The sequence below is a fragment of the Dermacentor albipictus genome, chromosome 5, assembly GCF_038994185.2.
Source record: "Dermacentor albipictus isolate Rhodes 1998 colony chromosome 5, USDA_Dalb.pri_finalv2, whole genome shotgun sequence".
NCBI lineage: Eukaryota > Metazoa > Arthropoda > Arachnida > Ixodida > Ixodidae > Dermacentor > Dermacentor albipictus.
The window spans coordinates 173,627,058-173,654,810 of NC_091825.1; the positions used below are offsets into that span (position 1 = coordinate 173,627,058).

Sequence of the window (27,753 nt, forward strand, 5' to 3'; positions counted from 1 at the left end):
TCGGCTTTAACTCAGGAAGAGGACCTTAGTGTTGAAGCACTGAATGACAGTCTTGTTGGCATCATTAAGGAGCGTGCAATAGAAGTCGGTGGTAACTCCGTTAGACAGGATACCAGTAAGCTATCGCAGGAGACGAAAGATCTGATCAAGAAACGCCAATGTATGAAAGCCTCTAACCCTACAGCTAGAACAGAACTGGCAGAACTTTCGAAGTTAATCAACAAGCGTAAGACAGCTGACATAAGGAAGTATAATATGGATAGAATTGAACATGCTCTCAGGAATTGAGGAATCCTAAAAGCAGTGAAGAAGACACTAGGAATTGGCAAGAATCAGATGTATGCATTAAGAGACAAAGCCGCCAATATCATTCCTAATGTGGATGAGACAGTTCAAGTGGCTGAGGAGTTCTATAGAAATTTATACAGTACCAGTGGCACACTCGACGATAATGGAAGAGAGAATAGTCTAGAGGAATTCGAAATCCCACAGGTAACGCCGGAAGAAGTAAAGAAAGCCTTGGGAGCTATGCAAAGGGGCAAGGCAGCTGGGGAGGATCAGGTAACAGCAGATTTGTTGAAGGATGGTGGGCAGATTGTTCTAGAGAAACTGGCCACCCTGTTTACCCAATGCCTCATGACTTCGAGCGTACCGGAATCTTGGAAAAACGCTAACATAATCCTAATCCATAAGAAAGGGGACGCCAAAGACTTGAAAAATTATAGACCGATCAGCTAACTTTCCGTTGCCTACAAAGTATTTACTAAGGTAATTGCAAATAGAATCAGGAACACCTTAGACTTCCGTCAACCAAAGGACCAGGCAGGATTCCGTAAAGGTTACTCAACAATAGACCATATTCACACTATCAATCAGGTGATAGAAAAATGTGCGGAATATAACCAACCCTTGACGTAGTATAGTTCTGCGGAAACCCGCAAGGTGGAGAGAAGTAATGAATGAAGGGAAAATGAGACATCCACCCATTCGTAGCAATTGCTACAAAGGAAACCCATACGGGTTCCTCGAAAGAAAAGCCTCATGGTTGAAGAAAAATTTGTCCTGGTCCGGGACTCGAACCCGAGACCACCGCCTTTCCGGGGCAGCCGCTCTACCATCAGAGCTAACCAGGCGGCTAGCGGATGGCAGGGCGAAGTCGAATTTGTCGACAACACGAAGCAAAGGCAAGTGTTTGATGTAGTATAGTTCTGCGGAAACCCGCAAGGTGGAGAGATTTTTCTTCAACCATGAGGCTTTTCCTTCGAGGAACCCGTATGGGTTTCCTTTGTAGCAATTGCTACGAATGGGTGGATGTCTCATTTTCCCTTCATTCATAACCAACCCTTATGTATAGCTTTCATTGATTACAAGAAAGCGTTTGATTCAGTCGAAACCTCAGCAGTCATGGAGGCATTGCGGAATCAGGGTGTAGACGAGCCGTATGTAAAAATACTGAACGATATCTATAGCGGCTCCACAGCCACTGTAGTCCTCCGTAAAGAAAGCAACAAAATCCCAATAAAGAAAGGCGTCAGGCAGGGAGATACGATCTCACCAATGCTATTCACGACGTGTTTACAGGAGGTATGCAGAGACCTAGATTGGGAAGAATTGGGGATAAGAGTTAACGGAGAATACCTTAGTAACCTGCGATTCGCTGATGATATTGCCTTGCTTAGTAACTCAGGGAACCAACTGCAATGCATGCTCACTGACCTGGAGGGGCAAAGCTGAAGGGTGGGTCTAAAAATTAATCTGCAGAAAACTAAAGCAATGTTTAACAGTCTAGGAAGAGAACAGCAGTTTACGATAGGTAGTGAGGCGCTGGAAGTGGTAAGGGAATACATCTACTTAGGACAGGTAATGACTGCGGATTTGGATCATGAGACTGAAATAATCAGAAGAATAAGAATGGGCTGGGGTGTGTTTGGCAGGCATTCGCAGATCATGAAGAGCAGGTTGCCATTATCCCTCAAGAGAAAAGTTTATAACAGCTGTGTCTTACCAGTACTCACGTACGGGGCAGAAACCTGGAGGCTTACGAAAAGGGTTCTACTTCAATTGAGGGCGACACAACGAGCTATGGAAAGAAGAATGATAAGTGTAACGTTAAGGGATAAGAAAAGAGCAAATTGGGTGAGGGAACAAACGCGAGTTAATGATATCTTAGTTGAAATCAAGAAAAAGAAATGGGCATAGGCAGGACACTAACGAGGGGGGAAGATAACCGATGGTCATTAAGAGTTATGGAATGGATTCCAAGGGAAGGGAAGCTTAGCAGAGGACGGCAGAAAGTTAGGTGGGCGGGTGAGATTAAGAAGTTTGCAGGAACAACATGGCCACAGTTAGTACATGACCGGGGTAGTTGGAGAAGTATGGGAGACGCCTTTGCCCTGCAGTGGGCATAACCAGGCTGATGATGATGATGATGATGATGTGCAAAAGGCACTCCGAACGTTAAAAAACTGTATGCCAAGGCCTGAGCAATTGGAGGGCACTAAAGAGAAGCTCCCAGGCCAGGAGTCGCCTCCAAGAAATCCAAATAATTGTGGGCTAGGAGCCCCTTGAAGGCATACAAGATGTTGTAACCCGATCAAACAGCGAATATGAAACGATGTCTTGCCTGCCAAAACTCTGTCTATCACTTTCCTTGGGCTCGTCGGGAAAGGACACATTGGAGAACTTAAATCATAGGTGAATGGCACCTAACGACATCTGTCACATCAGTCCTCAAATATGTTGATGAGGCGACAATGGAATCTTGGTCTGAGAAGCACCAGACTCTTTCACATCTAGCGCATTGCATGCAAGTTCTACTCACCCAGCTGTGGGCACAGTGGTGGGGATGAGTCTGTATTCACAAGATACCTTCTTTGAAGCATTAAGTTTAGTTTTTTGGAAATAATATTGCAGACCACATATGCCCTAAGCGCAGCGTTTGGCTTCCGATTTAAGGCTACCTGTTACACCACCCTGAGTGAGAAATTGGCTTAACGGTCGTCTCTGCTCAGCTGTGGAAAAAACCCTGCCTCGGGAGAGGGACAACGATGAGTTCAGTGCCAGCTGTGCATCTGCACCTCCTGTGACTAATGACGTGTGGAATGTTTTTGGAGCTTTGACCTCCACCAGGACTTCAAGCACTATTTCACAGCTGCTGATGGAAGAGGTGGAGGAGTAACTTTGTGCACCTGTTTAGCGCCGTGTTACAGTTTCATGGGATCAGTTTCCAGTGCGATTCCCAGTGTACTGTCGGGCTGTGGTACATGTTGTTGCTTCCTGTTCCTTGGGCGTAACCGTTGAGAGCGACCGCTGAAACTGCTGAGCAGTGCCTCTTGGCACTGCTCAGCATACACTTGTAACTAGTGGCGATGAGGGTGAGTCGAGAACTGCCCATTGTATTTGCCTCCAGAGCTTTGTCTTGTGCAGAGCAAAACTACAACAAAACTGGCAAATGGGCATTAGCCTTCGTATTCAGTGTTGAAAAGTTCCACTAGTACTTGTGGGGCATTCCTTTCACTGAGTATACGGATCATAAACCACTACTGGGATTGTTGAGTGCTGACAAGCCCATTTCAGTGCAAGCTTTACCACTACTGGTCAGATGGGCACTGAAACTTTCTGCTTACAAGTACAAGCTTGTGTACGAGCCTGGTCAGGACCCAGGTGATGCTGATACCTTCAGTAGCTTACCGCTGCCAGCAAACGGTGTTGATCTGCCTGCACCTGCTGAAATGTTTGTGCTTGAACAAGCACACCCTGAACTCACCAAACCCTGTGTGTGTAAAAACCAAATAAAGGCTGTTGATGGTGTTTGACTCCTTTCATCCTCACCCTCTCCTTTTTGCTCTCACTTGTGATAGCATCAGCAGAGCTCAATATATACGTGGCCACTGGCCCTTTGTAACATGGTGTGCAATTTGAAAAGGCACATTCGCCAACCACCTCATGTAATTTAACCGTCTTATCACTGGCACCAGCAGTACTGTCAATTTGTTGCCTCGGTCTTTCTTTACAGCAGGGCTGAAATGTTCTTGTATTGAAATTCCAGATAAACATGCTTTCTTATGTTGAACTTAAAAATCTTATGTTCTATGGACATGCAGTTATAAAAAGGTAAATAGTTTGTTGTATCGAGAGTTTTGTTATATCGGAGTTTGTTATATCAAGCTTTAACTGTATTTGCCGACTATTTGGTAAAACGCCCGCTGTGGTTGGTGTCTTGGCATGTGCAGCTTTTCTTCTGTGTGCAGTCTTTGTTGGCACAAGGTTTTTTCAAGTCAACAGGACCACTCGAACCACTTTCTAAGCTGTGCCCTCGAATTTGCTGTGAAAGCAGGCGAGGTTGCCGTGCAAGGCATGAGAAGGCTTTTGTCAGATGCTCCAGAGGTGTGGTTTATGGCGTCCAGATGTCATGCGGTAAAGTTTATATCAGCCAAACCAAGCATTGCATGAACGACCGCTTAAGGGAGCGTGCACAAAAAAGTAAGCAAGAAAGAGGACAAGGGTGCACATATGTTGGCCCAGGTATAAGCATGTGGTGGTGAGGCTACTTTTTCGGAAACTACCATACTTGGTATGAGCAGTAACGCTTCCAGACTTTCATTGGAAGCCTTTCTTATAAAAAAGGACAGATTGTTGTATAAGTGAGTTCTCGATTGCACTTCTTGACTCAGAGTTCGACTTCCTGTGAAACTGCATTTGAGCTATATGGGTTCTACCTGTGGTGTTTCTGTACATTTTTATTGTGTGCATGCATGACAAGGTATTATATGTGTGAAAGCTTTCCTGTTAATAAACAGTTCTGAGTGCAGTGCTTGTCCTTGCCATTTCTTCCTATGTCAGTTGTCTTTTGTCTTGCAATAATTTTCTTCGTCAGCAATGTAAGACCAACTAACCAAACAAATTCTTGTACTTAACTTCACGCGACCATTGTGTATTGCTGCTACAGATATATTGTTTGCATCACAGGCATGCGTCATGCAAGTAAATAAATATGCATTTGAAACAATGCACTCTTGCTGCCTGTTTGTCAATGTTCGTGTAAAAGTTCATAGTGTGAAAGATCTATGGCAGGTTCATATCGTAGATATGTTTAAAGCTTTTTTTTTATTAAATGTTTGTGCAGAACTTGCTTCAGGAAATCAAGCTTGATGAAGGTGACTCAGCACCTGTATTTTCTGTGCCACCGAATGAAAGTGAAGAAGTCTCCATAGAGGTATGTACGTCTATGTTCTGATATTAGGGTGGAATGCAGCACCACTTTGGCCATTGTACTGGTAGAATAAAAAGAAATGTGAGCATAGTAGCATGTGGTCTAAAAGCATTGGTGCACTCTCTACCATTTAAGCATATATGTTTGTCATCAACAGCTTATCTTGCACTAAGACCCAGCCACACTATATGCCTATCCTTTTGGCATTGGCAGGTAGCAAGCACAACAATGCTCCAAGACCGCATGCACCGGTATTATCCACATTTCTTTTTATTCCCCCAGTGCAGAACGTGTCGGAGCTTTTTATTTTGCAGCAATTGTATCTACACTTTCCTGGAAATTGTTAGGGGCAACGTGGGCTCTGGGAGCTTGGCACTTGCAGAAGTACTGACAGTGTTGATGCAGCAGCCATCAACTGCTGTTTGTATTTGGTGTTCACCTTGTGTACACTACCCATGTTGTGACAAATGCATGGAAATTGTCTATACATTGTAATGTCAGAGAGGTCAACTGGTGATGGAAAATTGGCTCATGATGTCATGGGGTCAATATCACAGTAATTGTTGCAGTGGTGGTCTACGGAATGTTGTTCCAATGCACAAGAGCATACACTATTCAGAATCCGCTGCTAAACAAGGTGTGACCAGTTGAGGCATAGTGTGCCATCAGAATGAATGAGCTGGTGGTCAGAACATAGCTTTTACAGTGGTATGGGAACAAATGGAGATTATTGCAAATTATGGTGGTAGCTACAGGCCATATCTTCTCAACCTTCAATAATGTACAAAGGTCACAAAGGTCAGGATCACGTTGATATGTTGCAGTATTTTGCAGGGTTTGGCAAGTCTAATGTATGGGTGAGGTACGTGTTCCAAATGTCCATTTAGCGCTGGGAACATTGCTGGCACCTATGACACATTCTTTAGATCAGCGAAAATTTCTGTGCTGATCCAAAGAATAGATAAATTCCAAATTGCCCAGCTTTCCACCTTACTATGATCCAATAAACATCAAGAGGGAATTCAAGCACCAAAAAGAGATTCCTAATATCGCATAGTGTATATGTTGAACATAGGGGGGAAGGTGTTAGTGAAGAGCTTGAGGCCAATGAAGCATTGACCCTTGGCTGTTAAAGGGACACTAAAGGCAAATATTAAGTCAAGCTAAAGTGATAGATTAGAGTGCTTAAGAATCTCTGCACCATGCGAGGTCTGCGGCACCGAAGAAAATATCGACCACCTGCTGTGCCACTGTCCACCGACCACCTGCTGTGCCACTGTCCACGATATGCCCCAGAAAGACAAGAACTTGGCAAAGCTCTCCAAAAACTCGACAATTGGCCGCTTTCTGTGCAGGTGCTGCTGGAACACCGCCCCCATCGCTCGTCGGCCCATAAAGTGGTGAAGGTGCTTTTGTGCTTCTTGAGGGCGACGGGCTTGTGCAACCATCTCTGACTATTAATGCAATTTCTATAAGACCACACGCGTCAGCGAACTCACCGCAATTTCCTTCCCTTCCCTCCTCTCTCTCCCTGTCATCTTTGTTTCCCCTTTCCCATTCCCCCGGTGTAGCGTAGCCAACCGGACGTTATTCTGGTTAACCTCCCTGCCTTCTGCTTTTCTCTTCCCTCCTCAAGAATCTCTAAGATGTCAATACAGCCGACTCTCCTTACAGCGGACCCTGATAGTCCGACGAGAAATGCCCGTTTTATCCAAAGTTCGTAATATCCAAAACGCCTCACTTCCGAAGCTTTCGTCACGATCTCTAACAACTTTATTGCAAAAAGTGAGTGATGAACGACCAAAGTAAAAAACAAACAAAAACGCAGTTTCGCCCGAAAGGCGAAGCATCAATTGCGGTAGCAAATTAAGCAAGATAAGAGCGGCAGCAGCATCGAGCGAATTGACCTTCTTGCTCTCTCTCGTTTCAACGTGAACTACATGTTGAAAGCACAGCGCATACGAAGCTGCCGGCACTGGGTGCGCTTTGTCCACATCGCAGATTGCTTTCAAGATACGGCGGCCGCACCGTAAGCAGCAGCCATCAGAGTACACAACTTACACACTGTACACCACTTAAATATCATGCTCTTGTAGCCGCAGGGTCCAGCGACCGATGTCACCCGAGGGGTCTTTCAAAGTCGACAACAAGCAAAGAGTGTGGTAATTCATGATGACGTAAAAGGGTCAGCCATAAAGGTAGGGTCGGAACTTCCCAAGAGCCCAGACCATAGCCAGGCACTCTTTCTCAGTGGTTGAATGGTTGGTCTTGGCTTTTGTGAGTGTTTGGCTCGCGTAGGCGACAACATTCTCGTTATAGCCAGGCTTGCATTGCACAAGCATCACACCAAGGCCCACGCCGCTTGCATCCATGTATACCTCTGTAGGTGCCCGGGGATCGTAGTGCTGGAGTATCGGAGGAGACGCGAGCAGCTGGCATAGCACCTGGAATGTGTCATCACATTCAGGAGATTAGTTAGACATGTCAATGCCAACAGTGAGAAGCCGTTTCAAAGGAGCGATAGCGGTCGTGAAATTACACACCAAGTGACGGAAATAAGAACATAGGCTGATGAAGCTCCGGAGATTCTTCAGTCACGTCGGTTTATGGAATTAGGCGACAGCTTGAAGTTTCGCGGAATCAAGGAGGACGCGGCCATTGGATACGTGGCCCAAGATTGTTAATGTGTGAGCTGCAAAGTGACACTTGTTGATATTCAACTGAAGACCAGCGTTCTTAAGACATGTCAAAACTTGTTGGAGAAGAGAGGTGCGTCGAGAAATCTGAAGAAAACACGATGATGTCATCAAAGTAGCACAGGCGGATGTTCCATCTGAGACTGCGAGGTATGTTTTCCATCATGAGCTTGAAAGTTGCGGGCGCATTGCAGAGTCCGAATGGCATGACGTCAAATTCATATAGCCCATCAGGAGTGACAAGCGCTGTCTTAGGATGATCGCATGCAGCCATGGGAACTTGCCAGTAACCAGATAGCAGGTCCAATGACGAGAAGTACCCAACGCCTTGTAAAAAATCAAATGCATTGTCAATTTGGGATAAAGGGTAGACATCCTTCCATGTTACTTTGTTGAGACAGCGATAACTGACACAAAATCTAATAGAACCATCTTCTTTATGCACTAGCACAACTGCAGAAAACATCGGACTCTTGAGATGGTTGAATGTCGCCATGCTCGAGCATGTCATTCACTTGGTTGTTGATTATACGACGTTCCACCACTGAGACGCGATAAGGGCATCTTCTGATCGAAGGCTGGGCTCCGGTATCGGTGTGGTGGGAAACACTGTCCGTATGACACCAAGGCATGTTCCGTACAGTCAGAGGAAGAGTGGAAAGTATCTAGGAGAGGGAGGAGTTGCTCGTGGTACTCATGGGAAAAGTTGGTGTCAACGAATTAATCAAAGACCTTGGTAGCCGTTTGGGAGCTCTTTGTAAATGGTGTCATGGCACCGAGCAAAAGTCCAGAAGAGGAGCCCTGCACATCTAAACACTCAAATATGTCAATGGGCTCAACACAGTCGAGGGACTCGTTGCAAAGGAGAGTGAGTGGGTATGTGGACAGGTTGTGCAACTAGCATAATTGTAGTACCAGCGGCTACCTCAAGAATAGCAAACGGAAGTGGTAGAGGTTTGCGGTGAAGAAAAGGAGATGAGGCCGCAAAGTGTACCTGGGCGTCAGGCACAGATGGACAAAACAAAGGGACTGGCGTTGAGGTGCTTAGCGGCAGATCAGTATCGGCGGCAACAATAATCTTTAATGGGGCGGGAGAGGCGGCTGGCAGAGTGTTGTTAAGGCAAGACAAAGGAACTCTGGCACGGGCGCAGTCAATGACGGCACTGTGGCATGAGAGAAAGTCCCATCCCATGATGGCGTCATGAGAGCAGGAAAACAGCACAAGGAACTCAGTCGTGTTAAGTATGTCCTGAATAAAAATCCTAGCAGTGTATGTGGCTGAAGGTTCGATGGGCTTCGTGGTGGCAGTACAAAGTACAAGGGCAGAAAGTGATGTGGTGACCTTCCTGATCTTACAGCAAAGAGTCTTATGTATGATGGAAATGGCAGCACCCATGTCGACAAGTGTGAATGTAGTGACTCCTTCAACTTGTATTTCTATAATGTTTTGTGGTGATACCGGAGGTCTTTGGCATTTGCCTCTTGCCTCCGAAGCTGCAGCATTTAGTTTCCCTCGTTGGAAGGCAGGCAATCACACATCGGCGATATCGAACGCCAACAAAGGTGATGGTGATCGACGGCTGCTGAAGCTCCTGGCCTAGAAGTTTAGTGACAGTTTTGAATCAGCATCCTAGTGGGCTGCAGGTATGTGTGGATCAACGACGACGTCCAGACCCAGTAGGCGGTGGCGACAAAAGTGCACCACATGTTCTGCTAAACCACAGGAGAAGCGTATTGACCAATTTTCTCGTGTGCACCATGGATCTTGCTGCTGGAAGTACTGAGGAGCCATTTGAAGCACAGGGAGAAGTGCCTCAACTGGGGTATGGGAGCGTCGTTGGACTAGGATGCAGGACATCTTCAGCATACATCAGCGGTGCAACAGTCGGTACATGCTGGTAGGCTGGTGGAAATGCCTCTGCAACCTGCTCGCGGATGGCCTGCTGCACGGCTGACGACAAAGCTTGGACAAGCTTTTGGATGAGAGCGAGAAGCGAGAGCTGGCGGGCCACCTCTTCACGATTGAAGCCTTTCATGTGAGGAAGCAGAGGCCCTTCATCAGTCTGTCCGGGAGCTTTCGCCAAATGGAAAGGGAGGCCACATGAGGAACAGTTTGGTGGGCAAGCACTCATTGCTGGCATAATTTGTCAAAACTTTGGCAGTAGGTTACTATGGCTGCAACCGTAGTAGGAGTCATGGCCAGGAGCATTTGAAAAGTGTTGTTTTCAATGCCTTTGAAGATTTGTTTAATGTTATCTTCCTCAGTTGCCGAGTTTACTCGGTTGCGGAGATCGATGATGTCCTCGATATAACTAGTGAAATTCTCACCCGGCTATTGTAGCTCGTTGGTGGAGGCGAAGCTTTTGCCAAATGCCTCCCCGAAAGCAGTCTTAAAGTCATTCCATTTTGCAATAGTGGCCTCATGGTTTTGGAACCAGAGGTTGGGGACATTCGCAAGATAAAAAGTAACATTGGTAAGCATTGTCAAATCATCCCATTTGCTGTAGTTGCTCACTCGTTCATATGTTGAAAGTCATTCATCTACGTCAGTATCAGCAGTGCCACTAAACACAGCTGGGTCTCGTTGATGAATGGCACCACAGGTGACTGGTCCAGCGAACGAAGTGGGTAGGTCGCTCACTGGTGTCGTCTGGCATGGTTTTGGCGGCAGTGGTAGGCAGAGTGCAGCTGCGGTGTTCCAGGGTGAGGTGTTAAGGTACTTTGTACCTCCATCAAATACTATGAGATTTATTGACGGTTAGTGGGGATCCCAGTCACATTGGGTCCAGAGCAGAGAGCAGCCGAGCAGTTCCAGCCAAGCGCCAGCACAAGCGAAAGCAGCGACACCGACCCTTTGGCCTTTGTTTTCCTCACCTGACGAGCCATGTGGCTACAGCAATGCTTGTGCTGTCTTCATCATTACAATAAAGTGTTCTGCTTCTCCAAAACACAGGATTATTCCAACTTTACGGCAGGACCACGCATCATGGGACTCGATCACCAATCTGTGCGTGAATAAATTTGGAGTTTTTCGTGCCAAAACCATGACTTGATTATGAGGCATGCCATAGTGGGGGACTACGGAATAATTTTGACCACCAGGGGATCTTTAACGTGCCCCCAATGCACAGGACACGGCCGTTTTTGCATTTCGCCCCCATTGAAATGCAGCCACAGTGGCCGGGATTTGACCTTAAAAGCTCATGCTTAGCAGTGCAACACCATATAGCCGCTAAGCCACCGTGGCGGGTACTGCTCTGCACATAGAATTTGCCAACAGTAAAGAGCAAGCGCCGCTTCATTGTCAAGTTTGGCGTGATTTGCCACATCTGAAAGATTGTGGAATCCATAGGGTCATGGTAAGTTCGCGTAATGCTCGCTCCCCCCTTCTACCATCATCCGCCATCCACTTTTGCGCCTTCTATGGAAAACCAGAGCTATTCTTGTGATGGCTGCTTGAAGCTAAAAAAAAAGAGAAGAAAAAGAAAGAAAAAGAAAACATTGATGTGTATCTACGAACGGAAACGAGAGGCCACCGTACCGTACCGTGTGTTGCAAAGATGGTGCCTGTAAATAACTTTGTTGCCATCCTGTGCACTCGCTTTCATTTGCAAGGCGGTGCGTCAGCTTTCCGAGTGGTGTGCAGCTGCTGTGAATAGACCTGCACTTGTTAGGCACGAAATTGTAGCATTAGTCAGTGATGCCCGATGTTGCCGATTACGCCTAATGGCCTAGGCAGTGTTTGGTTAGGGAGAGTTGCGCGTATAAAAAGATGAGCACAGGAAAAAAACAAGGTAGATGGAAAGAGTAGAAACCATCCTGCAGCTGGCTTTATTCATTTTGAAGCTGCATGTATAGGCCGTGTTCACACTTGACAAAAAAGGAAAAGGGGGGGGGGGTGGAGTGGGAGATGACAAATCAAGCCTGCCCCATGTCAACAGAAACTGCACATAAAATTGTTTTCCACGTAATACAAGGTAACTGAAGTTTCATTTATGCTGTCATCGCCCTTTTCCTTGATGTAAAAAGTTTCGAAAAGCCCACAGGCTATTTTGTTCTTGCTCCTGCTTAGAATCTTAATGTTCTTGAACAGTGGCTTACATCCTTTACATGCAGTGTAATGAGTGGGCAAGTGTGCTTCTTCTCTTTTCCGAATTGACCCTGCATGCTTGCCTGCATGTTCATTCAAGCAGTTCCCTGTTTGGCCCGCATATACTTATCCACATTTGAGCGGGATTTAATATACCATACTTGTGGTACACTTGGTGCCTGTGTTCGTCCTTTTACATGTGCAACTCTTCCTAACATAGCCATGAAGTTCTTCTAAACAGCCTAGGCAGTGTGTCCATGATGAAAATTCACTGCAAGCCTCTATGGAATGCTTACCTCTACTATGTTACAGGTGGCTCGTCATGTGATTGGTCCCAAAGTGACAAGTGTAGGTTAGATTGATGGCTCTTAAAGTGGCGTGAAGCTCGTCGCCACATATTCAACACAATCTAATCGGCCTAATCTTCACACATGCTTTTGCACTTTATGAAGTACGCATTACCATTGTTGCCATTCTCTCTGTCGCATTGTGTCGCATTATCATTTTTATCGCTCCTCTGGACCCAGCCAAACCGATAGTACCAACAAAGGTAGCCCCTGTCGACACGGCGCTATTTTGCGTTCTGGTGCTCTATCTGCTGTTCCCGCATCGGGCTGATGTCAGGGAGCACTTGCAGTGACAAAGTCTGCTACTGTATCAGCTGGGGAAGCCTGTCAACGGTTCTAGAGGTCACCACCTGTGTATATAAGGTGGCGCTAAAATCTGACAGGACCTTGTATTTATAAGGGGCTTTGGGGAGCGGGAATAAACATTTTTTGGTTTCCGCCTTGCCGGTAGTCTGCCTCGTCCCTCGGCTCCTGTGCAGAACACGGTGTCAGAATAAGATCCCACCGTTAACACTGACATGCCTGACACGGAATCCACCCCCGCCGAGACCACAGAACCAAAAGTGCACAACGTTCATGCTGGCGCATCTGGTCTGCACCCACCGGAGAACTTCATGTTTTCAAACCCTGGAGAATGGCCAACGTGGATTTCGACGCTCAAGGATTACGCTTTCGTTGCCAGCATTCACAGTGCCAGCAATGAGGCTCAGGTACGGACACTTCTTTACTGTACGGGACCGCAAGCCAGGACCATTCTTTCATCCTTGGGGGTGTCAACACCGGAAGCGCTTTCTTTTACTGCCGTCAAAGAAAAGTTGGATTCGCACTTCGTGCATCCAGTAAATGAGATATACGAAAGTCGTCGTTTCCACCGCTGCACACAGCAGCGAGGTGAATCTCTGGATGACTTTTTTCGGTAATACGCAACCCGGTAAAACGCTGCAGCTATAACAGCCCGCTCATCGAGGACCGCCTTGTTTGCAACAGATTCATCGTAGGCATATGTGACGAGAAACTGTCTGATCAATCGTACTGGTGCATAAAACTTCCCGCTGAGGAAGCACTGTGCCAAGCCCGCATACACAAGGATGCAGAAAAAGAGTGGTTATTACGCACTAAATTCACTATGGATAACGCTCTTACCGAAACGCTAAATATTGACTCGGTTCGGCGAAATGATACGCCCACCTCTTCGCCGCATTTCTGCAACCAGTCTGACCACCCGGCTAGGTTATGGTGTGGCTTTTGTGGACGACAGCGTCACTCTCGAAAAGACTGCCCAGCCAGAAAATCAGTTTGCCACTACTGTAGAAGGCTAGGACATTTTGCCGAAGTGTGCATGAAGAAGAAAGCAAATGAGCGACTGGGGTCCATCGAACTTCACAACGTGGATTCATAATGAGCAAGGTACATAGACATACTAGTGAACGGGCACCTGGCCGTGTTTAAAATAGACTCTGGCGCGGAAGTCTCTGTTGTCTCGCTATCTTTCCCAGGTCGCCCGCGATTGCTGGATGATGTTGAACAGGAAGTCTTGGTGAACAGAGTCTGCATTTTCTTGGTACCTTTAAAGCAACCTTACAGTGGGGTGATAAGTCCACAGTGCAGATTTTATACGTGGTTGAACGTCAGCGCACTCACCTGCTTGGGCTCCCTGCAATTGAAGCCCTTGGTGTTGTTCACTTCCTTGATTCTGCCGAGCGCGTTCATTCCCCACCAGCCAAGATTTTCCAAGAGTTGGGGAAATTTCGGCAAGCCGAATATCACATTCGCGTTAAACCTGGCGCTCTTCCATTTTCCCTGAGCACCCCATGGCGGATTCCAATTCCAATGAGAGGGCACGGCGGGACCTTCGTGAGCACAACGATGAATCCGTTGCTCCTTTTTGTACAGGTCACGCTGTGGACTGCGTCCATACCAGTTCGCAATTCATCGGATAACACGACAACAATCGCCGATGGTCAAGACCACGTGCTCACCTACGGAAGACGGGCTTTCATGACGAGGCCAGACCATCCGGACATGACATCAGCGCCGCCACTGGGATATATAAGCCACGCCGACGGGAACCACATCAGAGGGCACGGCGGGACCTTCGTGAGCACAACGATGAATCCGTTGCTCCTTTTTGTACAGGTCACGCTGTGGACTGCGTCCATACCAGTTCGCAATTCATCGGATAACACGACAACAATCGCCGATGCTCAAGACCACGTGCTCACCTACGGAAGACGGGCTTTCATGACGAGGCCAGACCATCCGGACATGACATCAGCGCCGCCACTTGGATATATAAGCCACGCCGACGGGAACCACATCAGAGGGCACGGCGGGACCTTCGTGAGCACAACGATGAATCCGTTGCTCCTTTTTGTACAGGTTGGTGTGCAACGCTCATCTATATGTCTTCGTAGCGATAATAGGTTCATTATTGTCCTGCCGTGCCCGGCTGTATGTTTGTCACTGATTGATGAAGCGTGGAATGTGCTTTTGCTACTGCTGGCTGGGGATGTAGAAGTGAATCCCGGACCTTCTGGTATTGAGCTAATGTTAAAAAACATGCAAGAAACCTTGCAGGCCTCGATAACCAGCGTTTCTGTTTCACAAACATCTCTTGAAAAAACTATGAATGATAGGTTCGATAAACTAAACGACGTACTAACTGTTATTGCAAAACACACAGAACAACTGGATCAGTTACGGTCAGAGGTCAACTCTTTGAAAGAAACTATACACAATCAACAGAAGAAGCTAAATGACTTGGAAGACCGAAGTCGACGAAGGAACCTTATAATTTTTGGCCTTGAAGAACCAACAAATGAGAGCGCTGTTGACTTGAGAAAGCAGGTTCTTGATGACATATTTTGTGCTAAACTAGGTGTCACCACCAATACAGTCGAACGGATACACAGAATAGGTAGAATCAGCGATAAACCTAGACCTGTGTTGCTTAATTTCTTTGACTACAATGAAAAAGTGTCTGTATTGAAGAATTGCTTTAAGCTCAAGAAAACAGGTATATCGATCTGTCACGATTACTGTAAGGCTACGCTGACTAAGCGTTCTCATCTTTGGCGGTATGGTAAGCAATTTAAAGATGAGGCGCGAAAAATTTCACTGGACTATGACCGGCTACGTGTAGACGACAACATATACGAATGGGACGAAGTAAGCTCGCAGGTTGTCGCTCTTCATAAATCTCGATCTACACGGACATCTGACTGACCCGAAACGAAAGAACTCCGTATTATCTTGCTTAATGCAAGAAGTCTTGCCAATAAGTCTAATCAGCTTGAAGATATTCTTTTTCTTCACAACCCACATATACTTGCCGTAACTGAAACGTGGCTTACACCTAATATTAATGATTATGAAATTATTCCGCCTTCCCACAAAATAATAAGACGCGATCGCGAAGGACGAGGAGGGGGCGTGGCTATAATAACAAAAAATGAAGTACAATGTGTCGAGCTTGAGGGGATCCGAAACCATGAAAGTGTCTGGTGTAAAATCAATTACAGAAATATTTGTACCTTGTTTGGCGTGGTTTACCGGCCACCAAAAAGCAATGTGTCATACCTGGAAGCACTGGCCGCTTACCTAGAGCGCATGCTCAAACCAAATCACAAGCTGGTGCTCACTGGTGATTTCAACTTGCCAGGCATAGACTGGAATGTACTCGCTATCTCGGGGCCCTATGATGCAGACAACGCACGCCTACTTCTCGATTCTTCATTTTTTCATGACATGAAACAAATAGTCACTATTCCCACTCGCACCACTGCAACTGTGCAATCGGTTCTCGACCTTGTTTTTCTGAAAAATTTTCCTGAAGATTACTCAGTTACTACTTCTGATGGCATCTCGGACCACAAGATTGTTCAAGTTACCCTAAAGATCAATAGCACAAAAGCACCTCCCTCGGTACCAACTTTTCATGACTTTTCTGCTGCAGATGATGAATCTGTCCTAGATGCAATGCATTTCTCACTTTTTGATTTTGAGCATGGTGGCGATGTTTCTCATCTTTGGAACGAGTTCAAGAAATTAGTGTCATCATGCATTGACAGGTTTGTTCCTTTGCGTAGAAAGATTACAAAGCGTCGGAACCCATGGATTAGTCGGGACATAATCCATCTAAAGCGGCGTATTAAGCGAAAAAGGAAGGGTAAAACTACGTCAGCATTAACCGCCCTTCAAGAACAGCTGGTTACTAAATTGAAGCTTGCGCGCAGTAAATTTTATGGCCAAACTCTTACAGCTTTCTTGAAGGAATCTCCTGAGAAATTCTGGCGCTACTTGTCAGGTTCCCAACCGCGCGTAAATTATCTAAAGATTAATGGTAACATGTGTACAAATCTTACTCTTGTTGTAAATGAATTTAACACTACTTTTCATCAAGCGTTTACAAGACCAAATGCTCAACATTTACGAACGCAATACTCTGACCCACCGCCCGTTGCAAACTCAATGCCCGACCTAGTTCTTGGTCGCGAAGGAATACTTTCTCTTCTTTTAAATATAAAAGTGAAAAAGTCAAGTGGTGCTGACGGCATACCGAATGCCTTCCTTGTACGGTACTCAGAGATTGTGTCCCATTACCTTTATATTCTGTTTAACGCATCACTCAACCAATGCTCCTTACCCGCAGATTGGCTCACGGCAAGAGTAGTTCCCATATTTAAATCGGGAGACAGGCTAGAAGCTCGTAACTACAGACCGATTTCTCTAATAAGCACATGCTGTAAATTGCTGGAGCATGTAATAGCTCACCATATATCTCAGTACCTTGAATCAAAAAAATTCTTCGTTGAGTATCAGCATGGTTTCCGGAGGACTGTCTCAACAACTACACAACTAATTTCAGTTATACATGATTTTGCTTCAGCTCTAGATAATTGTTGGCAGATAGATGCGGTTTTTCTTGACATGTCAAAAGCCTTTGATCGTGTGCCACACACTTTACTCATTGACAGACTAAGGGATGCCGGGCTTCCTGAGAGATTGATATTATGGTTGCAGGCTTATCTGAGTAATCGATCACAGTTTGTGGAGTGTGCGGGTGTTAGGTCTGCTGATCTGCCGGTATTGTCTGGAGTTCCACAAGGTTCAGTGCTTGGTCCTCTGTTGTTTTTAATTTATATAAACGGCATTGCTTCTAACGTCGATAACTCTGTTACAATAAAATTGTTCGCTGATGACTGCGTGATGTATAGTGTTGTCAAGAGCTCCTCTTGCCAAATACTACTGAACAATAGCCTCTGTACACTCGCGGACTGGTGCGAACGAAACGGTATGCAAATAAATTTTGATAAAACCGTTGCCATGACAATAACCACAAAGAAAAAGCCACTGTCTCATACGTATCACATTGCTAATAAAGCTATTCAATCGGTAACGTCTGCCAAATATTTAGGACTAACCTTCACAAGCAACTTAAAATGGGACAAACATTTGAAGAACGTTTGTACAACAGCGTTCAATAAACTTTGCTTTTTGCGCAGGAAGCTAAAAGACTCGCCGTCAAGTGTTAAACTCGAGGCATATCGCACTTTGGTTCGACCAGTCCTTGAGTACGCTTCCGCAGTATGGGACCCATACTACGTTAAAGATATCGCACAAGTAGAACGAATTCAGCGCCTGGCTGCTCGATTTATTGTGTCTGACTATCGATCTACATCATCTGTTACTGACATGTTGCAGCGACTGAATCTGGAACCCCTCTGTGTACGCCGAAAGATTGCGAGACTAAAGATGCTTTATTTGATATATCAAAACAAAATCGGTCTCCCGCGCGAAACTTATCTTTCCCGCTCACAACACAGATCTTCTAGAATTAATCACTCGAATGTTATCCGCCCGTACTTTGCGAGGACGAAAATGTTTCAGAAGTCTTTTTTTCCGCTCACAATTGAAGAGTGGAATTGTCTGCCAGCGTCTGTTGTTGATTGTGCCAATGTAAATTCCTTTGTGAAATCTTTGTCATTGCACTTGATGTAACCCTCTCCTGCTAGGGCAGCATTGCTGCCTGCAGTATTTTGAAATAAATAAATAAATAATTCCTTTAAACGACGTTGTCAAGAGAGAGCTAGATGACCTGAGTCGCAGGATGTCATACGGAAAGTAGAGACGCCAACTAAGTGGTGCGTCGGGCTTGTAGTCATGCCCAAATCATCGGATGGCTACAGAATCTGCGGCGATCTGAGGAAGCTGAACGAAATCATAGAAAGGGAGCTCTTCATCTTGCTGACTGTAGAACAGATCCTCGGCCGGTTGGGTGCAGCGCGAGTATTCTCCAAGTTGGATGCGCGGTCTAGTATCCATCAGGTGAAGCTTAGCGCCAACAGCCAGGAACTCATTACATTTATAATGCCGTTCGGCCGGCACTGTTACACGAGACTCCCTTTTGGTATAGCCACGGCACCGTAGTATTTCGAGCAGTTAATGTCGAGGGTTCTTGAGCGCTTGCCTTGAGTCGTGAACCTGATTGATGACATTCTAATCTTCGGGAAAGATCGTCAACAGCACGACAAGCGTCTGGCTACAGTCCTAGCTCGCCTAGAGGAGGAGGGTGTAACCCTTAACGAAAAGAAGTGTGTGTTTCGGGTCAGTTCGGTTAAGTTCCTTGGAGTATTGATTGGGGCAGACGGGATCTCACCAGATGCGGTGAAGGCTGTCAGAGATCTGCCGCCACCGACCAACGTCAGCGAAGTATGACGATTGATGGGAATGACCAATCACGTCGCACGGTTCATACCTCACTTGTCCGACGTTACGGAGCCCATTCGTTCCCTCCTAAACAAGAACAGCGCCTGGACTTGCGGTCCCAGTGAAGAAAAGACCTTCTCACGCCTCAAGTTGCTGTTGAGCTCCGACAATAAACATTGTTTTGGTTTCCGCCTTGCCGATAGTCTGCCTCGTCCGTCAGCTCCTGTGCAGAACATATGGCACGCTCTTTTTGTGGCAAAAACAAAGTGTAACGCTCATTTTGGCAGCATCAAGCACAAGGGGCTTCGCATCGCATGCAACATATATGGCACTGTGCAGGTCTGTAGACTGAATGAACCATGACTTTTAAGCACCTGTTGTATCTTAACAATATCAAGTATATGAAAAATCGAATAGTAGACATTTGATTTGCAGATCGAATTATTTGTACGTTCACTATTCGATTCTATTCGGTGTTATTCAATATACACACACCCCTAGTTAACACGGCTTCGCCTTTATTTGGTGCAAGCGCTGTCTGGTGTTGCGAACTCTGCAGCTTGCTCTTGAGCTCCCCTCAGCAAGCAGCAAGACTTTTTTTGTATCACTAGTCAGATTGTGCACCCAGGGGCGTCAGCCTCAGAAGGCGTTTGGTGCCTTATGACACCACGTACCCGAGCACATGAGGGTTGGATACTCACTTGTGTAGCCATGCGCGGCTTAGCCGTGTCTGAAGAACAGGGGATCCTGGGGAGTGAGCCGATGCCGCGTGTTCGAACCATCAAGGTCCCCCGGTGGATGCAACACACCTCTTTGCCTCTGCTTCACATAGACTGCACCTCCAGACTGACCCACTTGGAGGAAATGGGCAGTCGCCTTTTTATTTATTTATTTATTTATTTATTTATTTATTTATTTATAGATACTGCAATCTTTTGCAAGATCTTAGCAGGGTGGGAACATACAAGTACATTCATACAAACATACAGTTGGAGCAATCATGCCGACACTTGAATTCAAAATGACAAAAGGACAAAACGCATGAAGAAAGAAGCAAATAAAGTATGTGCGGTTGATTCATGAATGCAGCTTTGCCTGAAAATGGGATAAAGAATTTTGTGTAACGACTTCATCAGGAAGTTCATTCCAATCCACTATTGTTCTTATAAAATTTGAAGCAGTTGTTGTGTTGTGTATTAGGGTTACTGCTAGGGAGTGTTTATGACGAGTAGCATAACCAGTTAAAGGTGTTAAGATGTGTGAGGCATCAATATGGTAATGGCCATTCATTAGCTGGAAAAAGAATTTTAATTGGGGAACACGATTTTGTTCTGTAATCGAAGAGAAGCCACTACGTTTAACGAGATCTGTTATAGAAGTTCGACCGTAAGAGTTGAAGATGAATCGGACAGCTTTCCTTTGAATTCTTTCTAATTTCTCAATATTTGTGTTTGTGTAGGGGTCCCAAATGGTTATTGCATGTTCTAAAGTAGGATGAACTATTGTATTATATGCCAGGAGGCGGACAGTTGGTGTGGAGAATTTTAGCGACCGTCTGGGGGTGAACAATTTGCGAAGACAATGAGCCATTACAGTGTCAGTATGTTTTGACCAAAAAAGATTGTGGGTTATGTGTATACCGAGATATTTATAGTGAGATACTTCGGAGATATAAGTGTTCTGGGTAAAATAGTGGAAGAGAAGGGGCTTTTTTCTTAGTGTTATTCTCATAAAGATGGTTTTTTCATAGTTAATAGCCATTTGCCATTGATGGCACCATGCAACTATTTTGCCAAAGTCATTATTTAGCCTGATTTGATCTTGGGGTGAGTCAATTTCATCATACAGTATACAGTGATCTGCGTAAAGTTTAATTTTTACAGATAGATTATTGCCAATGTCATTTATATAAAGTAAGAATACAAGAGGACCCAGCACGGATCCCTGCGGCACGCCAGAGACAACAGGTAATGTGTTGGAGGAAGTGTGGTTTATTCTAACGTATTGAAAACGGTTGGTCAGGTACGCCTGTATCCATTTTAATAGCTGATCATTTCTAAGTATAAAACTTAATTTGTGAAGTAATTTGCTGTGGGCTACTTTGTCGAATGCTTTACTGAAATCCATGAATATAGCGTCAGTTTGTTTTCTATTATTTAGTGTGTTGGCAAAATCGTGCATTATTTCTGCTAACTGAGTGGTTGTGGAAAAGCCCTGCCAAAATCTATGCTGAGCGTTTGTCAATACGCAATGCTCATCAAGGAAACCGATTACATGCTTATAGATTATGTGTTCAAAAATTTCGCATGTCGTCGAAGTGAGAGAAATTGGTCGGTAGTTTTTTATGCAATTCTTGTTCCCCAATTTGTATAAGGGTTTGACTATTGCTGTTCTCCAGTTGTCCGAAAGCATGCCATCCTGAAGCGATTTACTAAACAAAATTTCCAAGTATTTCGCACACCACTCGGCATAACGTCTTAAGAAAGTGTTTGGTATGCCATCTGGACCGGGGGATTTTTTTTCATCAATTTTTAACAGTAAGTGACGTATACCATTTTCAGAAATAACAATATCGGGAATGGAATGCAAACTTTTGTTAAAAGAAGGCAGACAACCGTCATCCATTGTGAACACACTACTGAAATGATTGTTAAAAGTAGAACATACAACCTGCTCATCATGTACACTCTCACCGCCTATTATAAACATATTGGACAGGGAAGAAGAATGACTCACGGTCCTCCAGAATCTCCCTGGAAACGTTTTCATGAAACTAGGAAGCTGTACATTAAAGTAATTTTTTTTTATCATTTATGATCATTTGTTTTAATTTATTTGATGCTTCCTCAATGACCCTTTCAGAATTAGAACTAGTTTTCAATTTTGCGGAATTCTTAAGCTGATTAAGCCTGCGTTGCTGGCGCAACGTCTCCCGGAAAATCCAGTGATTCTGACGCGTAGCCTTCCTCGCAAGTTTTGGGACAAACTGTTGCATACAGTTGAATATAATGCCTTTAAATAAAAGCCACAGATCATTCATGCTAGCTGTGTTATTTTTAAAGTCGTCCAGGTGAAATGCTAGTGTATCAGTTACAGACGCGTCATCTGCACGAGAAAAATTCGGGTAATACTGAATCTTGTCATTTTTACTACGAGGGGCACATTGCAATGACAATACCACTGCTTGATGATCAGAAATGCCATCTGTGACCATACATGAGGCATCGTGTTGTATATTTCCACTTACAAAAAATTTATCTAGAACTGCATTTAAATCTTTGTGGGTTCTAGTGAAATCCTTAACTACCTGTAATAAGTCAAAATGAAAAGCAATATCAAATCATTTCACTATCAATATTTGTGGTGGAGTGGAACGTGAATGTGCTCCAGTTGACATTTGGCAAGTTAAAATTGCCAGTTAGGATTAGTTCATCTGCTTGTTTTATATGGGTGTACATATATTCTCTTAAGCATTCCAAGTTTGCGACAGGCGAGTTAGGGGGCCTGTATACGGCACCAAAAGTGTATTTGACGTTGCTAATCCAAAAGGTGCAGAAAACACTTTCTATTTCCGAGGTGTCCGGCATTCTTAAGATTTGAAGGGAATGTTTAAAAAGAATAGCTACGTCCCCTCCTCTTATATCGTGGTCTTTTCGCATTATTCTGTAGTTTATTGGGACAAATTCACTATCATATATATCTTCATTTAACCACGTTTCCGTCAGTACGGCAATATCAGGGTCAAGCGAGCAAAGGATGCCTTCAAGCTGTTCTACTTTGTTGACAACGCTGCGGCAGTTAAGGTTTAAGATGGTGAATGGTGATTGGCAAGTGTTAGCAGGTCATTTGCTCCTTCTTTTTAGCTTACAGCCCTTGTCCTTTTCCACATCCCACACAAACATTTCACCATCTATGCTGCATTTATCAAAAACTAGTTTAACTTTGGAGCCCTGGTCACGTTCTTTTTTTTTTGAGCTTTGCCATAATTTTTTTCTTATCTCCCGAACTTTCAAAGAAAAGTCCTCGGTTATAGACAGCGTTGTCCCTTTAAGCTTTTTGCACTCTTTCAGCACTGAACTTTTATCGCGATAGTCCAAGAATCTTAGGATCATGGGGCGTGCTTTTTCTTTTTTCTTTCCTAGCCTGTGACATCTTTCTACATTATCAATAGTAAGTCCAAGCCTTTCCTTGAAAACATCTTTTTTGATCACATTCAAGAGACTATCGTTTGTCTCCCCGTCTTGTTCATTTAGGCCATACATGATGAAATTGTTTCTTCTACCTCTGTTTTCTAATTCGACTTTACATAGCAAGCTGGAGACGTTATATTCGAAATCAGTTACTGTTTTCTTGACATTAATAACATCGGTTTGCAATAAGCGTAAAGTACTCAGTTGAGCTTCCAAGCTAAGCATGCGCTCTTTTAAATCAGTGATATCTGTTTCAATTTTACTCTGTTTAGCCAGTACATCACTGATAGAGGCAGTCATGCTACTTTGGCCAGATAAAAGTTGCGACAACATTTCCTTTTCCGTTGGGCCAAGGTGTGACTCAACGTCGCCACAATTCAAAGGACTCATTTTGAACGGTAACAAAGATGTCAAAGCACTATTTACAGTCGTCAGTCTACTACGCAAACAACTGTGTGGGCAACACAGCAGCAGCAGGAATCAAATATCGGATCGGATACAGTACGAGGTGTTGAAGTTACGTGCCTGTGCAAACAAGAAGCATTTAGGCAATATGCTGCTGCTGCTGCTGCTGCATTGCCCACTGCCGGGGCGCCAGAACGACAAAACTTTTGTAGTGATGAAGCTTGATGTCACTGATCCGATGGCGTCCCCTGTCAGAGTGGCCACGCTAGCAGCATCCACATGAGTGCGCAGAATTGCCCCAGGAAGAAAGTGCGCAGGAAATTCACGCCAGTCATACGCCTGGACGATAGGGCAAAACCATGACGAATTGTCGGCAACAACCACGTGTTCAACCGGTGCCGGGCACGCCATGCCCTGGCGACAAACGGCATGACCAGCGAAGAATTCCAGGAGCTGTGCAAACAAGAAGAAGCATTTAGGCAACATACTGAAGCTGCTGCTGCTGCTGTATTGCCCACTTTCTCTCCCCTATCTCTCTTTCCTGAAACCTTCGTCTCTTTCCCACTTTTTAGCCTTTCCTGTCTTCTTCTCTCTTCCATTTACTTCCTTTCTCCTTGGCAGTAAGGGTTAACCTTGTGTGGCTATGCAACATTGGGTACACCATATTTGGTTATAGTGGCGGCATACGACTGGCATTGTGCAGACTTGCATGCAAGCTCTGCCGCGTCCCCTCATTGGGCTCCGTGGTGGGCGGTTGGCGCTGTTGCCAAATTTTTTATGTTTATTCATGGAAACTTCTTTTCCCCCACTTCCTGATCGCCCTCTTAAGCAAGGCTGCACCGAAGTCATTCAAGTTTTGGCCAACCTAACGCGCACCTTTCCCCGCTTTCACATCGTCCACTCTGATCAATCTGGAAAGACGGTGAGAATGATCTTACCGTTTCTCATCACGAAATCTCTGACTGAAGTCTTTAAACCAGTGTACAAAGCATCGAAAATGGCAAGTGGTGATCTGCTACTAGAGCTCTGTGATCAGAAACAGCATGAAAAACTAGCTAATCTAGTTTCCTTTGGGGATATTCCAGTGACAGTTACCCCCAATCGTACCATGAATACCACCCGCTTCGTTGTCTCCGATGCAGATTTGTTGGAGCTATCTGAAGCTGAACTCCTGGAGGGCTGGAGGGATCAGAATGTTATCAGTGTCGAACGAATGAAGATGAGGTGGGATAGAAAAGAAATTCAGACCAAACACCTAATACTTACTTTCAGTTCAAGTACTTTGCCCGGAACCATTGATCCCAGGTACCTCAAGATTCATGTTTGGCCGTATGTGTCATATCCCCTTAGATACTTCAAGTGTCAAAGGTTTGGCCACAGTTCCCAGAACCGTCGAGGTCGGCTGACTCTTGCCAAGTGTAGTAGCAATGAACACTCCTCTGCAATCTGCCAGAACATTCCACACTGTGTCCACGCCGTAACTTGAAGGCCGCATCCCCCGACATAAAAAAACTAGCATATCTAACATTCATTCGCCCAAAACTTGAATATGCCTCATCCATTTGGCACCCATCACAAGCGTACCTCGCCGCTGACCTTGAAGCCGTGCAGAATCACGCCGTCCGATTTATATCATCATGCTATTCAAGAAAAACCAGTATTACCGCGCTGAAACACTCCCTGGCCATCCCATCACTCGAGTCACGCCGCATTATATCTCGCCTCTGTCTTCTTCATCATTTCTACTATCACCCACGCACGAGACACGAAAAGCTGCAACCCCCGCACAGGACGTCTAGCCGCCTAAGCCATGACCATAGCATCGCACGCATCAACTGTCGCACCTTAGCTTTAAAGTCATCATTTTTTCCGGACGCGATAGCACTATGGAATGGCCTGCCAAATACCATCGCATCATGCACTAACCGCAAAACATTCCGGGATAAACTAAATGACCATTTTTCATGAGGGCAAAAGGTTCCTGTCATATTCAATTCAACACTCTGAACAGCTGATTATTTTCTATTTTTACTTCTTTCCCTTGTGATTCCTTTTTCACTGTATTTTTCTCGTGTATTCATTGAGTGTTTCATATATATATATCTATATTTTTTTTTTTCTCGTGTTTCAATCCCGTGAATTTTACTTTGCTTTGTATACGCGTGACAAGAACATTTTACTGTTACATACTCTTTTTTTGTTATTGTTCTCTTTTGTCAAAAAATTTTTTTTTTCTCTTTGACTTTGATTTTGCTCCCCCCTTATGTAATGCCTTCGGGCCTTTAAGGGAAAAATAAATGAAATAAATGAAATGAAACTGTGATGGTGAGCGTGCCGTGCCGCATACTTGTGGTGCTGCACAAATTGAAAAAAAAAATAAAAATAAATCGTCACAATCAAAGTAAAGAAAAATATAACGTTCAAAGAGGCTCACAGGCGGGGGTCATACCGGCCAGCAAACAGCTTTGCCGAAGTGGTGCTTCAGGGGTCGGAGCCACAACGGCTCCCATTGGCTTTCTGTCCCATACACAGTAAGCCTACGGTGACTCCATCTGCCCCCTTGGCGGCTGCAGCTAGCACTTCTCCGCCACCCCAGCAGAAGGGGCCATCGACTTCCGGGCTGGTGGCCTCAAAGGTCTCTTACAAAGTGTTGAGGCCTTCAGGTCAAGCACAGCGCTCAGAAGAGCGTGTGTCCAGTGTCTCGCAAGAGGCGATGGACACAACTACCAGCCAAACGACGCCATCAGCACCTAAGGAGCGGCGAGACTCTCGCGATCGCTCCAGAAAAGACAAAGCTCTTGTCACAGCATCTGGAAAGGACCCGTGAGCTAATCTTCGTCTCTTAAGCACACAGCACACAATACATTTATCATAATGGAGACACAAATACTGCAATGGAATGTTAGAAGACTCATTCATAACCTTGACAATATTAGAGAACTCCTACACAAACATAATCTAATGTTGCTGTGTGTCCAAGAGACTCATCTAAAATGCACGCAAACAAACTTTCTTCGTCAGTACGCCATCTTCCGAAAGGACCATGACAAGGCTAACGCCTCGTGCGGCAGTGTAGCAATCCTTGCAGACAAGTCTGTAGCTTGTTGCCACACAGCCTTACAGACAACCCTTGAGGCAGTATCAGTTAGAGGCGTTCTTTTCGATAAGTTGGTAGCTGTTTGTTCCATATATATATATATACCCCCGAACTATCACCTCCAAAAAACAGGTTTCTATAACCTCGTAAATCAACTTCTGGAACCCTACATATTCGTGGGTGATTTTAACGCACACAGCACGTTATGGGGAGACACATGGTGCGACGCAAGAGGCCGACTTATTGAAAATTTTATTCTTACATCTGGTGTCTGCTTGTTTAATAAGAAGGAACCAGCCTATTATAGCATCCGATGCAACTCATATTCATCGATAGATCTAGAAATGGGCTCTGCTTCTCTTCTGCCTCATCTGGAATGGAATCTCATCAATAATCCTTTCGGAAGTGACCACTTCCCTGTAATATTAAACTTAATAATGCGGCATGACGACCCTCCAAATATTCCTCAGTGAAAAGTAGCATCAGCCGGCTGGGAGCATTTTAAAGAATCTACTCATTTATCACCCAATTTTATAAACAATTTTACTATAGATGATGCTGTCGCATATTTTACCGCTTTTATTATTGACGCTGCTGAGGAGTATATCCCGCAAATGAATGGCGGTTCACTTTGAAGACACGTTCCCTGGTGGAATGAAGACTAGAGATGTGCAAAAGAGGCAGAATAAAGCATGGGCCATATTACGTAGATTGCCAAATACAGAAAATCTCATCGAGTTTAAACACATAATATCGCAGGGAAGGCGAATATGACATCAGGTGAAGAGAGAAAGCTGGGAGAAGTTCCTTTCAGGTATATTCAAGGTATATTCTTTTCAAGTGCAAATAGAAAAATATTTGATTTGCACTTGGTTTTCATTATTCTAATTTGCTTCAAAATTGAAAATTTGATGTTTGCATTGCCCCTAGTAATTACATAAAGAATGTTTATCTTATAGTTTGTCTCAATCATGTGTGAACTTGTACAAGATTCTTCTGTAAAACATA

The 27,753-nt window shown here is 44.8% G+C and overlaps 1 protein-coding gene across 12 annotated transcripts in view; it reads left to right on the forward strand.

The window, feature by feature from the left end:
* Positions 1 to 27,753, forward strand: part of LOC135897507 (intermembrane lipid transfer protein VPS13A-like) — a 1,023,564-nt gene that overhangs the window by 603,349 nt on the left and 392,462 nt on the right. For 11 of the 12 annotated variants that reach the window (XR_011514733.1, XR_011514732.1, XM_070539327.1 and 8 more), the window contains 2 exons: positions 5,126 to 5,215; positions 6,568 to 6,612. Coding sequence is in view for 10 of the 12 variants with exons in the window: in XM_070539327.1 (XP_070395428.1) it covers positions 5,126 to 5,215; positions 6,568 to 6,612 (135 nt within the window). In the remaining 2 variants the exon portion in view is untranslated. The remainder of the gene's footprint in view (positions 1 to 5,125; positions 5,216 to 6,567; positions 6,613 to 27,753) is intronic. The other variant, XM_070539329.1, reaches the window with a different exon arrangement.